Source organism: Buteo buteo, chromosome 13, assembly GCF_964188355.1.
Source record: "Buteo buteo chromosome 13, bButBut1.hap1.1, whole genome shotgun sequence".
NCBI lineage: Eukaryota > Metazoa > Chordata > Aves > Accipitriformes > Accipitridae > Buteo > Buteo buteo.
The window spans coordinates 25,146,806-25,160,570 of record NC_134183.1 but is presented as its reverse complement, the minus strand read 5'-3'; the positions used below and the strand labels follow the sequence as shown (position 1 = coordinate 25,160,570).

Sequence of the window (13,765 nt, the reverse complement as noted above, 5' to 3'; positions counted from 1 at the left end):
CCATTCAGTTCACTAATTCTTCTCTAAGGACTCTTAATGCCTTTTGACGATGCTTATCCCGGTGTCCTGCTGCCATACTGCTGCCAGCAGTCAGCCTTTTCCCACAGCACGTACCGTTATGTATTCCAGTCAAAGCTTTCCTTTCTGCTTCTAGTGCTTCATTGGCAATTCAGGTCAGAAAGGTAGTCAGAGCTGTTAACCCAGCCAGGTAGAAATATGTTCATAATGTTGAACATCATTTTTCTTTGAATTCCTATGGGGAACTTCCTGGAGATCTCTAGCGAGCTGGCCTACCACCACCATCCGCTCCCCATGTGAGCTGGCCATGTGCAACCATCCACTGGCCAACAGGAGGGCTCCAGTCCTCAGGTTTGTCTCCTAGTGACCCGGTTTCCTTGATACGGTGGGCAGTGTGGAAATGGTTTCTTGGTGATGGCTTGTGCCTTTGTTCTAAATATAAACCTAGTTTATCATGGGTAAATTGCTGAACTGAAAACCAAGATTATCTGTGCACCATTTTGGGAGGCTGTGGCAAAAGGCTGCCATGAGAAGTTCATGTCCAAAGCTTTGTGAAGAGCTGAGTGGTTGGAGAGGCTGTGGCCTCTGCTTCCTCCTAAGGTTCCTCTGGCTTTGGTCCACCACTGAAGGTAGCTTTGTGAACTGTGCTTCAGAAATACATATGCAGAAAAGGATAAGAATTGGTTGGTTTTTTTTTTTGCTGTTAAATCAGGGAATTGCAGTTTATTGTAGCACTCATATAAATGCTCAGAGACTATTATCCCCAACAGATGATCTTGCAATGAAAAGGATTAAACAGCTGAACCACCTATGTTTGGGTAAAGAAGCAACATAAATTGATTAAGCAGTTGTCAACTGGATATGAGATGTGAGAGCTAAATCAAAGTGTAATTACCAAAAGTGGCTATCCAGGTTTTGAAAGATGTTTGTTACTAAAAGAAAAACTTCAGACCTCTCAACGTTTCCTCTGTAATTTCTGGCCCTAGGAATCTCTCAAGAATTTGTCCTAACCTGATAATTCTTCGTCATATGTCACTCATATTATTAGCTGAAACATGGACAGTTCATGAACTATCAGTAAAACTTATTGCTAATTGATCTTTTAGATATTCTGAGATCTGGACTTTGTGGCACATTTAGAGATGACAACGAGCTGTTTATCATACCAGTCTCACACAGAAATTTCTTTCAGATTGGTTTGGATATGGTATGAGTCATAGCATCCTGAATAACTGAGCTCCAGCATCAGGTCTTATGCAACCTGTTCCCCTCCAATTCTTCCTGTTGTTGTCTGGTAGCTGGTGCATTGCTACATTTCCCACTTTTATAAAATTGTATCTTGCGAACACTTCCCCTAATCAAGAGACAATGCTTTAGGCATTGCTTTTATGCCTTTTCTTTCCATTACAGAAATTCCTGCTAGATGCTGCGCTGGCCAGAGTAAGAATTACCATCAGGAATGGGTGCACGAGAATTTTCACCTTCTGAAATGGAGATTTGCGATCCCATGACTTGAACACTTCCCTTTCAAGTATTCTTGATTCCTAATTGATCTATATCAAATAACATTAATGTTAAATGTTCCAGGAAATTAGTGTATGTCATCTCAAATGATAGAATCTGGTTTAGCTACATTCATGTCAGATTCCAGTTGTTTTGTCTCTGTGTATGTCTGTGGATCTATTCTGTTGGCTTTTTTTCCTCAGAGAAGTGCAGGTTCCTAATCTCATTGATCTGGTTTCTTCATATTAGGTCATGTTACAAATTCCAAATCAGGTTACAACAAAATCAGATTAGTTCCTTGTTCTTAAACAGAACAGCTTAAATGTCTGGAGCTAGTACTTAAAAATTTATATTTTACAGAATCTGTCTGCTTTGGGTGTGCAGGAGGAGCAGAGCACTCAGTATTGGATGCATCACCACCTTAATTTTATTTCAAGGAGACTTTCCATAGTAAGTAAACAGTGGGTTAAACTAATAGCCTGAGAAAGTTGTTTTCAGAAGAACGCTCTGGCAGTTGAAATGTCACTGTTTTTCCCACCAAAAGTTTCATTTACCGTCTTCAAAAATTCCTATGAACACAACATATCATGTGGTCTGCACTCCAAGCTTGTTTTATGATCTGGCACTTACAATATATTGACTTTACTATTCATTGTTATGAGAAGAGATTTGTTCTATGACAGCTAGACAATGGAGTCACATTTCTAGGAAATACATTACTCATTTGAATCAGATGTCTCTCTTTTATATCAAAAACATCTAATCACTTACGAGGGCTTCACCTTTCAGCAGAAGATGTTGTTTCTGTAAATGTATGAATTTTTTCTAGGTCAGAGGGTGTGGGACCAGACTTCGGAGGAAGTTATATTGCATTGCCACGTTTTCAGCTGCTCCATGATGGGCAATTAATTGGAGGTGGAGTCCTCATCCTATAGAAACTATATTTTCAAGGTCTTTATGGCTGGAATCCTCAGTTCCACTAGAGCATTTTCAAAGCCCTTAGAAACCATAGGAAAAGGTACTGAAAACCTTCAAGTAGGCTTTGAATCAGAGCATAAACTTCCCCTCATTTAGTTTTCCTGTTGATAAATGTTAATAACAATAATACTCATTTCTAGTCATCTGCAGATATTAAGCATTTAATGTGGCATTGAATATTTATGCTAAGCTGAAGTAGTGCTTAAAAAGTTCACTGAAGACTTAAGCAAAAAGGATAAAATAAAAAACATTCTATTCTTAATTATTCTGATATTAAAGTAAAGAAAAAAAAAACCTTAGCTGAAAAAGTAATGCAGCCCATGTATCTGAGAGAGGAAAAAAGAAGGATAATACAAGTATCCTGCATGTTACATAGGTTCTCTTTTTTATTTCTAATTAATTGCTCGCTATTTCTTATTAACAGGTCTGAAGAATGGTCTTTGAGTTTTAAATGCTAGTCTGGATTTCAAATGGGGATTTAATTGTTTCTAGACTTTCACATCTATTTCCTGTGACTTTAGTATTCTTGGGCTTATCTCAGCTTCCCAGTGCCACCTTATGCTGTGCAATTAAACTAGATATACACAACTGTATCTGAAGTTCTTTTTCAGCTAGAAGTGTCTTGTCACAAGTGTACTGCAAGTAAGTTAGTGGAAAGAACAGGAAGGGGGAATAGTTAAAAAAAATATTTGTATGAGTCAAAGTTATTGTTATTTGAATGGATCATACATCTGAAGTCGCAAATTGTACCAGTTACTAGTTCAAGAACTGTAATTGTGGCAGAGTTGCTAGTCAAATGGCCAAGGAAAACATTTCAAGTCTTCCAAATGAAATTGTGATAGTTGAAAAGAAATATTCAGGTCAGAATATGTCCTAATAAACTACCTATCTTTTTTCTTGTTCAGCTGAAAACATCTTCCTTTCAATGTTTTCCTTACTTTCCCAAGAGCTGATCTAAATTTTATTAAAGATAAAACACATTTACCAAAGGAACCCGTTAAACCTGCTAGCAAGCAATACACAGGGAAGCAACTTGGCCACATGGTGGAGCTTTCTGCTCTCTCTGCGGGAAAAACGGCCAGAAGAGCTGACTGCCAGCATCCTCCAGCAAAGAGGGAGATACTAAGTCCTGTAAGTTCTCCTAGAAATACCGCTCTTTATGGTCATTTATGCTTATATGCGTAATGAGGGGTGTGGATGGGTTTTTTTTTTTTCCTCCAAGTCTGGAAACTGCATCTAATGGTGAAATTAACTACCAATGCATTTAATTCAGACTGGCAAATTCTAGTTTCCTTCTGGCATTACGGTTACACTTTTAGCCTACCGTCAGATGCAGATGAAGGGGTCCCCAGCCTATTCATCATCCCTAGATGCATCAAATTCATCATAGATATACATTTATTTTACAAATAAATGCAGTATACTATCCTTGCCCTGTTTCCACACTGGACTTCTGCCTACAAGAAGCTTATTTTATGCTTTACCTTCCTCCAGGCTCATCTTGTATAGTACTTGGATCACATTGAAGGGAGAGGCTAAGGATCAGCAGCAGATGCAGGAACATTACTTAATAAATTGCTAATCCATCCTCATTAACAGAGAAGTCCTTCCAGAGTGGATATTAAGACAAAGAGCTTTTGGCATTTGTGCAGACTTGAGGGAACATCTGTGTTTGTGATGGCAGAAGATTCATTGTGTGATAATAGAAATGAAGCCTCAAAGGAAAATCCTTTTGCTGATAAAAGTAAGACTTTTTATAAGAACTAACTTTCACTGATGTTCTGTTCTTTCTTTTTTTTTCCCAGATTTATTTTTGTCATCTTTTCTTACCTATTGGTAGATGTGTTATCCCTTTAGAAATGAGCGCTCATCTTACAAGAACTAATTAGATCATATAACAATATTTTCAGTGGTTCTGTTTTCTCACTCACTTTTGTGTGCTTTGAATTAGAATACAAATTTAAAGGTCTGTCTATACATATAAATTGCACAGGCTGAATTAAATAACTTCCTAACTTGGAGTCAGTTCAGTTTAATTCTTTAGGCATTTAAACCAGTTACCCAATTAAACAAATCAGTATTAGTTACAGCTAAGATGATTTACGAGTGTACAAAGAGATTGCACTCATTTAATTAAACCTACAGAAGTTGATTTAATTCCATCAATATAATTTCTGCATTTAGGTGTCACCTTGAAACATTTTTAAATTGTGAAAAGAACCGTATAGCTTAGAACTTTGCGAAGAACGTATGTTTTCAAAAATGTGTGAAGATTAAATTTTGTGACTAGAAGAGAACTCCATGATTACTCTGTAAGCAGGAAAAGACAAGAAAGGGGAGCAAAACAAAGCTGATCAGACTAATTTTGTTGTGCAATCTTAATGAAGAACTAAATGTTAATGATAGGTTGTGAGCCACAGCCCTTTCATCAAGACTTAAAAGTGCTTTGCAGGAGCTGAGCCTTAGAGACTGTCCATATGCAACTTTGTAGCACCTCTCAAATCTTAGATGAGTTAATTTAGCCAAACCCATGCTGCCTATTATAGGGTTTCTCAAAACATTGCACCTACAGTGCATATAAAAAAATACCATGAGACCAGTGAACACAACAGACAAACTTACAAAAAACAACACGTGTTTAACGTGCTGGCAGGAAGAAGATCATTACCACCATATCTGAGAAAGCCTCTACACTGCTTACATAATTTGAGGGTTTTCTTCTAACTTTTGGGCTCAAACACTCGACCTCCATAACCTTGATGATAACATTTAGTTCAGCAGCAGAATAAGGCTTATGTATTTGCATCACGAGGTCCTTGGAGGAAAGGACTATTTGAAATATATATTACAATTTTGTTAGTATTTACTTAATGTTTGTAAACTATATTTTGTACTTTTTGCATTGTTTTTATAATCCTTTTGCGCTGAGGATAGCATGCACAAAAGCCCCCCAAATCCAAACAAGCAAAAAATCCAAGACCTTTACTCTGCAAAAATGGGTTAAGAAAGGATCTTCCCTTGAAGATGTGAGTGTTCTGCACTCTCTTCTAAAAACTAGGCTATGAACTTTTAATGCAAAGGCTATGGGTCTGACTTACCATCCACTGAAGTCAAGGGCAAAAATGGGATTTCATTCATCATTGTAGTGCTCCTTCTGTTCAGCTGAATCACATCAATTCAGAATACCCAAAAGCTCCATAGCTGTGTCTTTTCCTTTTGAGACTAAAAAGCTATTATGAGAAAATTTGTTATGTTAAAAAAGTGAGGGTGCTAATGGATTATTAAATATTTGGGTTAACCTTACTAGAGATGTTTTCATTGGGATAACTCAATTTAATACAGTATAATAGAATTTTCTAGTATATGTTAAAGTCTAAATGGTGATGTGTAAAAGCAAAGAATGAAAGTCCCTTTGAGAAATCTGCTTGAAAGCTGATTATTTGAAATTTCTGTAATCTTATAAGTCCTTATTCCAGTGATGAGATAATGATATAATTTAAAAGTGGGTGGCTTAGTGATATATATGTTTCATTTAGATTCTTCCTAATAGGTGACATTTATTGAAAGCTGACTCTTGAACTGTGTTCCATTCCTTGTGCTATCTATCTGCCTTGGAGCCGTTAGACACTGTAATTACATTTTGCTTCATTTCCTGTATAATTTATGTGAAAATCCTTCCATGGTAGGAAAGCACAAAGTCCAGATAATGAGAACATGACAATGTATAAGATTTAAGATGGTTGTTTAGATTGCAGCTCGGACTGCCAATGACTCAGGCACTTTCAAGGTCACCCAATATGTAGTGAGCTCAGGCAGCACAGCACTTCTGAGACTGTATAAGATAAAAACGGTTTGCTGCTTTTAATAAACATCAGTCTTAACATCATTATTCCTAGAAATAGAGGTGTGTCTTATGGGTAGAGTAAGAAGAAATGCCAAATCTTATTGTGTTGAATTGCTGTGGCATTTGGCCACTAGCACACTGCCTTTGTGTGAAGAATACTAAGAACAGTTTTGCGCCAGGGCATAATGTTTTGAAGTCTTGAAAGCTTTGCTATTCTGTTTTGTTATACTTTCAAAGTTTCCCCCTTGGCAGTTTCTTGATGGCACTAGATGTATTTTTTTAATTAATGTGTTTCTTAATGCTGATTTTTTTTTTCCCCTTTAGAAAACTCTTGTAGCTAAATCATTATGCCGCCAGTTCCTCTCATCACCAGCCTGGTCTACGTTACATCTAGAGGTAATCAGCTGGATTTGTTTTCCAGGCTAACGATATTGTGTATCTTCATTATGCACTGGTGAGTCTGAGGGTTTGTGGACTTTGTCTAGGTAGAACTTCTGAATCCTGTTTTAATACTGCAAACACTGTATACACTTGGGTGCCTTTCACTGCATTCTTACCATATATTTCATGTGCTAACGAACAGAAATGGGCCACAAGACAAATGCTAATGAGCATGTTGGCCACTGAAAGCAACATTTGGTTCGCTTTGCCTCCTTGGTGTAAAGAGAGAGAAAGTTTGCTCCAAATTCCCTGTGGGAAAACTACAGGGAGCAGCTTTCCCCAGAGAACAGATGGATGGATTTTGGTGAAGGCTTTAAAGTCTGATCTTGGGAAGTCTAAAGGAGTTTTGGGTCTGAATAAGGAAATGAGAAGACAAGTTTAACAGAGGAAGCAGGTACATTTCCAAGGTAGTGAGGAGGGGACCAGCCAGAGCTTGAAGGAAACATCCTGTAAAAGGCACAGGCTGTGAATGAACTACTGCAGGGGGATCCTGTGGCCCTCAGGCTCTCAGGCAGTTGTTACGTGGTACCATAAATCCATGCTACAGTTGAAAGGGATGAGCCCACCCAACTCCCTGCATTCCCCTGGTTCATTCCCACCACCTCTCTTGCGTTCACAGTAAGGATTATGCTGCTGAACGGTAGCTGAATCAAAGAACTGATCTGCTGAAAACTAATCTGAAAAGTGGGGAAAGGCAGAAGATTGGCAGAAGTATTATGCAGAGGTGCTGAATTCAAGTGATCATGCAATCATAGCCTCATACACCTAGCTTTTCTAAGTACTGCATTGATGCAATATCCTGGAGAGCAAGTGGAACAAGTGCATCTCTTTGCAGACAATAATTTGAATGGCTGTGTTTGGGGTTTTTTCCTTGGACAAATGATGATTGTTGTTTGCTAATGAGTTAACTGTTGTGTATCTAAACAACTTCCTAGGTGATGCAATAATAGAATTAATAACATTCCTCATGCAATGAATTAAGCTGGTCTGGATTTCCTCCCATTTTTTGTGAACATTGGGTTTGTGAAGAGGTTAGACAACAAATGCCAGAGAACTCTCCTATTTCAATGCCAAAGGCCCTCTAAAATTGGGGTGCAATTTTAGGCTGTAAAATTGAGTGGCTGTTACAAAAAGCAAGATAACTAGAACACAGATTTTTATGGATGTCTGCTCCAGCCACACCCCATGTCTCCCAGGCTTTTGCTTTGTAAGACTTTCCCAAGTATCATCACTCTAGAAATTCTTAGTAAATCAGAACTATTTCCTGTATTTTTAATACACTTTAAGTGATAGTGTCACTTCTTTCTTCTGACTCTCTACCTTTAACCAGTTGATACAGCCTAAGCGTTATTCTAGAAGGGGAAAAGTATGATTTTCTGAATCCCTTTAGTTTGAGACGCAGACAGAATTCAGGTCTTGTATTTCCTCAGTGCATGCTTTCAACATTAGGATCTTGGACAAAATTATCATTATCTTTTTCATATTCTTTTAAATGAAGGTGGTTGTGGTAACTCTGGGTGAGGAGCTCAGATATGTTGTTCCATGCTAGGCATATGGGATAAAAACCTGCGGGGGCTTAGGCATGGCATAAACATGTAGCACCTCAACTCTCACAGATGGTAGAAAATCTGGGGAGGAACAAGGACTGCTTGAAGAACTTGACCAATGTAAAATCAAGCTCTCAGAGATCAGGAGGAAGTTTAGAGGCTTGACTATTGGTGCTTAGAAGCCCTTGCCTTGGCTGAAAAAACTGCTGACTGCTCTGTTTCAGTTCTCCTTAGCTGAAGAACTTCATCATATGCATTTCAAAGTGCCGCTAAGCTCTGACTGAAGGTGTGGTTTTGGTGAATATTAGAAATGGCGCAAAACAACATTTAATATTTAGAGGATAATGACAACCAACTTGAATTGAACCAGACCCAGACTTTCTGTGTTTCAAATGTTGACAGTTCCTTGATTCCTCACCCTGGGACAAAATGAGACAATCTTATGGAAGAATGTGTTCCCAAAGACCCTTAAAAGCACTTGTGCAAATTCAAGGTTTTCATCTCAGTCAAAAATGAAAAAACAACCCCAAGCCCTGACTATTCAGTTACTTTCTGGCATTGTCAATCCCTTGAACGCTTCCTCTTTTCTTTGAAAATGTGAAATTTCTTCCTTTATTTTTTTTAAATGTTCTAAAATTATCTTCTTCATTTTCACTGATTCCTAGGTCTGGCTTGTAATGACTTACGTAAGTCTGGAAAATAATTTGGTTACAGTGCTTTCAAAAAGGTCTCTGGTGAAATGCATATGTCCGTAGGATGCACGTCATACTGCTGGACAGACAAAGCTGTACATAATACAGATTCCTTCTCAGCAGAAGTAGTGACAGCCTATGACACTTGAAAAATAAGATGTTTTTTTATGGTGCCTAATTACTTTCTTGCCACCTGAAAGCAGAGCCCTGTGAGTCACAGAGGCAGTGTGTCTTGCAAACCAGGGCAGTGCTGCAAGCCATGTGCCTCAATTGAATGGGCTGTAAAAGCTGTTGCGGCTTGCTCTGCCCCACCATGGGTGCTTGGCTTGTGGCTACTTCTGTTTGTCCTTACCCCTCTCTGCTCCCCTTCTGTTTGTCCTTAGCCACTGTCTTAGCATTAGGCTCTAAAACGCTCTTGACAATTTTCTGAATTCAATATATTCTGTTGTGGATTGAACTGTCACGTAAATGTATATTTTAATAGTCATGATACTCATCCAAGAATAAAAATAGTCACGATGATGTAAGATCAGTTAACTGCACAGGAGGAGCTTTTTAAATGGAATATTTTTTGTGGGGGATGTGAATTCACAAACAAAAGTGAACCACGGTGGGAGTATTCCCCTTGATCCAAGTCTGATAAATGTCAGCAAGAGTTATGAACGTGCTGAAATTGAAGAGCAAAACCTACTGCATGAAATTAAACTGTCCAAACAATCTTATGGGGAGACAAGGATTTAACAGAGTTCAGTAGATCAATTTTACTCTCAGTAAGTGAAGACAATGGCTTTGGCATTGTTACCCTGGAAATCCCATAACTGCTCTTATGTCCAGCTGCACATCTATAATATGTCTGGGGACTAAACAGGTGAACTGAGATTGTAATCTGAGAATGGATGCCTTTCTTTGAAGTCCAGCTGGGTTGTCCTTTGATCTTAGTTCTTTCAGCTCTAAAAGTAAAGGTCCTCAAACTAAAAGGAGTTTCAGTATTTTCATGCAAACTTGGATGCTGTACAGCATAATCACCTATCACTGGTTTCTATGCGGTTGAATGTTTTTAGCACTAATAATTAGTTCACTTAAAGATGCACAAGTCTCCTTTTTTTAGTGTTTCCAAATACTTTTTTCCCCCACCTGTTTTATGTACCTAAGGATCTGGAGGGGTAATACTCTTTTTTTTACAGAGATGACTGGAAAACTCAGTACTTTCTGAATTTTTACCTTGGAACTGGGTTCAGCAATGTTGTGAACCTCCTAAGCAGGGAGATTTTGAAAAGGTCCCGGAGTTTAACTGCAGTGCTGGAAAGATGGGTAAAATTTAAACTGAAACTCCATGGGAATGGACAAGCATGCAGAATATAGCCTACTGTTTGCCTGAATTTTCAATAAGCAGAGTTCACTAACCCAGCTTTTTCCTGGATAAGTGTTTGAAAATGCAAAATGATCCTATGGATCAAATGTGAGGCTTCCTATTACGCACAGAGAGCTGCCACTATAAGTTTTGCAGTAAAAGGTTAATGTCCTGTTTTACATCCAGTTAATGGCAATTGAAATCAAATCTATAACCCCTGTAGTATTCTTTCAGAGTAAAACAAACCCCAGTAGGTTTCTGGATTCAATAGAGCATATTGAAATGGGCAGCTGGGTGTTCTGGTTGCTAAACTGCTTGCTGAGTTGAAAAGCAAAACCACAACCCTCTTTGTGATCTGAGTTAATGTTTGAGTTCTTTAAAGAGGCCATTGCAGGGATCATGGGCGATGGAGGATGCCACCAATTTCAGTGATAAGCTATTGAAGCCTGCTTTCTATTTTCTCTTATAAAGCACTCTGCATCCTTCTGTCAGATGGGCTCTGAATTCATGAGTCTCTTGCTGCTTGTTGTGCTTTTAGTGTTTGGTAGTAACTTCGTATTACGTATGTGACTTCAGCACTGGCAGTATTAGAGCTATATAAATGTCAGGCTTAAATTGTTCCTTTGGTTTTTAGACTTTAGGCTTCCTTTTAACAAAGAGAAACAAAATTTATCTTCCTTGCTGACATGATAAGATATACTAGCTAATTAAGTCTATGTAAATCATTAATGTTAGTATTTTAATGTTTTTGGTAGTGCTATGCCACCATCATATTGAAGGATACTGCTTTATCTGCGAAATGTAGTAATCCCTGGGAACTACCAATGATGTTAAGGCTTAATCTCTCCACTGTGGTTCCTTCAAATGAAAACTAGGGCATCCAAAAGCTCATGGAAAAGCATGAAGTAGGAACAGTAATACAGAGGGAGAAACAGCTGTGTTTTTCTCCAGTAGTTTTTGGTGATCTAGCTTATGTTCTCTGGGGGATTCAGGATGTTACTGTGTCAAAACCTACTTTCTACGTGTAGGGGAATTTTCCTTAGTGAGTTGTCTATCTGCAACATGAGTTTAATGTTTCTGCACGTAACTGGACTAAGCAGGCAGCTAATGGATTTTAGTAGATTGGCCTGACTAGAGAGGCACGTATTTTCAAGAGCTAAGGCAGCAGAATCCGGCCTCCAGTGCTGTGCCACTGGCTAAGATGCAAAGGAAAATAACTACAACCAAGGAAATACATTTGAACTGACATATTATTGCTTTTAAATTACAAAATTGAAAGAATATCTTGTAGCAGGTCAAGAAAAGTGTGATGTGGGTGTGTTTGCAGTACTCTGAGCATCAAAGCTTTAAAGGGCGTTCCTGGCATTCAGAATGTTCCTCTGTTTTTCCATCTGGAACAAGGTGATAAGCCTTTTAATGGAGATGTGTTTCTGGGTTGATACCCATTCCTTCTGGCTGTTTGCTTTCACTTGATGAATGGTCTGACACACACAGAGGACAGTAGGATGCTGCTTCTGTCCTATGAACTAGAAGCCAAATAGGAAAGCCATTCAAAGGCTGGTAGATTTAAGTATGGCACAGAGAGTTTGATATGTCAAAGCTCTGACAGCCTCTGTTTTACAGACTTCACTATGAAAAATAATAAAATGCAGCACAGAAAAAGTAAAATTATTGTGGTCCATCGTTGGGAAGCTGGAAACTGGAGTCCACAGCCTCTAGTCTCTATTGTGGCTAAAGGAGGTGTGCACAAGAGATGCTCAGAATGGAGCTGGGACTAGCCAGTTCGGTTCACAAAAAAACCTGTGTAGTAAGTAGGACATGGCTAAGTGGTGTTTCAACCAATGGTTTTTACCAGGTTTAAAAGTCATGCATATGTGACAAAAGGGGGAGTGAAATGGGTGGTGCAGGATAGAGCTTCCTGATTTTACTGAACTCCGAATAGGGGCATTTCTTTACAATTCTGGGGCTCTTCTGCTTTGTGGAATTCCCAGATTTCTGGGAAAGCTTCAAACAAGATACACTAAATGGCCTCTGGGCTTTACTGTTGGCTACATTTTGGAAATGCAGTCTCGTCTTTATCTGGTCCTTGTCGTCTAAAGAATGTGGAGTGAATTACACCAAATAGACTTACTCTTTCAAAACTGTAAAACCATGCAAGTAACTCTCAGACTACAAATAATGAGGCTTGTGACTACTTAGCTCTTTAGTTATTTAACTAAATAAGTACAGTACAATGGACAGAACCATGGTCGTGGAAAAGTAAAATTTCCCAGGAAATGGCAAAACTTTAGATTAACTCAGAGCAGAGGGAAAAAGCAGCCTGTGCTACTCTCTACAGGAAATTTAGTGAGAGAACTTAATGTTCTTTCTTGTCAGAGGCTGCAGATAAAAGTTAACTACAACAGATCATTGATTTATGTAACTGAAACCCTTGCTGCATTGTGCACAGAGCTATTAAGGAGACAAACTACCAAGTTAGGAACAAGTGAACTCTTCCTTTCTCTCCCACATTCTGAGCATCGAATTATGGCCATAGAAACTATTCGTATCAAGTTTTCTTGGTCTGTTTTGCTCTTTTTTAACAATGTGACCCAGCATACAGCTTCTATGATGGAGAAAGGCACTGGAAATTCCCTTAACCATGTGTCAAGTTCTTCAGATGCCCTGGTCCCAGCAAAGCTTGGAGCAGTCTATTCCGTCCTGACAACCCAACACCAGTATTGCGGAGATGCTGATGGAGAGGTGGTGCTGACTATGGGAATGGTGTCAGGGGACTCTCCACCATGGAAATATGACTGCTGGCAAGTAGAGTATGTCAGTTGCCCAGTAGTTAATCTTGGATTAAATGGATGGATTACTTTTTGAGAAGGTGTAAACTGAGTCAAAGCTATTGCTACTGTATTTTGGTTGAGACATTCAAAACTGAAAAGTGGCGTTTTGTTATCAGTTTTATCATAGAATGGTTTGTGTTGGAAGGGACCTTAAAGATCATCTAGTTCCAACTCCCCTGCCATGGGCAGGGACAACTTCCACTAGACCAGGTTGCTCAAAGCCCCATCCAACCTGGCCTTGAACACTTCCAGGGATGGCGCATCCACAGCCTTTCTGGGCAACCTGTGCTGTTGGGAAGAACGGCCGTAGTCAAGAATCACACTCAATATGAGTTAACATCTTGCTCGTTTACTGTTCAGACGTCTTGACATTTAAACACGACTGACTTGTCCACGTGCCTTATACAATACTCTAATTGGTACAATACCCCGTTTCACGCAACACTATCTTATTCTCTATTGGCTGTGCAAGCTTCTTCACGAGGCGTCCAGCAGTTACTTATCTCATTCTTCAGCATCCAGGTGTTGTTTGTCAGGCTCTTCTTATCTTCTTTTTTCGC

At 38.9% G+C, this 13,765-nt stretch overlaps 1 protein-coding gene across 4 annotated transcripts in view; it reads left to right on the top strand.

The window, feature by feature from the left end:
- The first annotated feature begins 1,698 nt into the window (after nt 1-1,698).
- TMC3 (transmembrane channel like 3) overlaps nt 1,699-13,765 on the top strand; it is a 44,926-nt gene continuing 32,859 nt past the window's right edge. For 2 of the 4 annotated variants that reach the window (XM_075045126.1, XM_075045124.1), the window contains exon 1: nt 6,687-6,797. Coding sequence is in view for 1 of the 4 variants with exons in the window: in XM_075045125.1 (XP_074901226.1) it covers nt 6,691-6,797 (107 nt within the window). In the remaining 3 variants the exon portion in view is untranslated. Of the gene's footprint in view, nt 1,972-3,404; nt 3,631-3,993; nt 4,244-6,667; nt 6,798-13,765 lie in introns of those variants that run through there. The other 2 variants (XM_075045128.1, XM_075045125.1) reach the window with 2 other exon arrangements.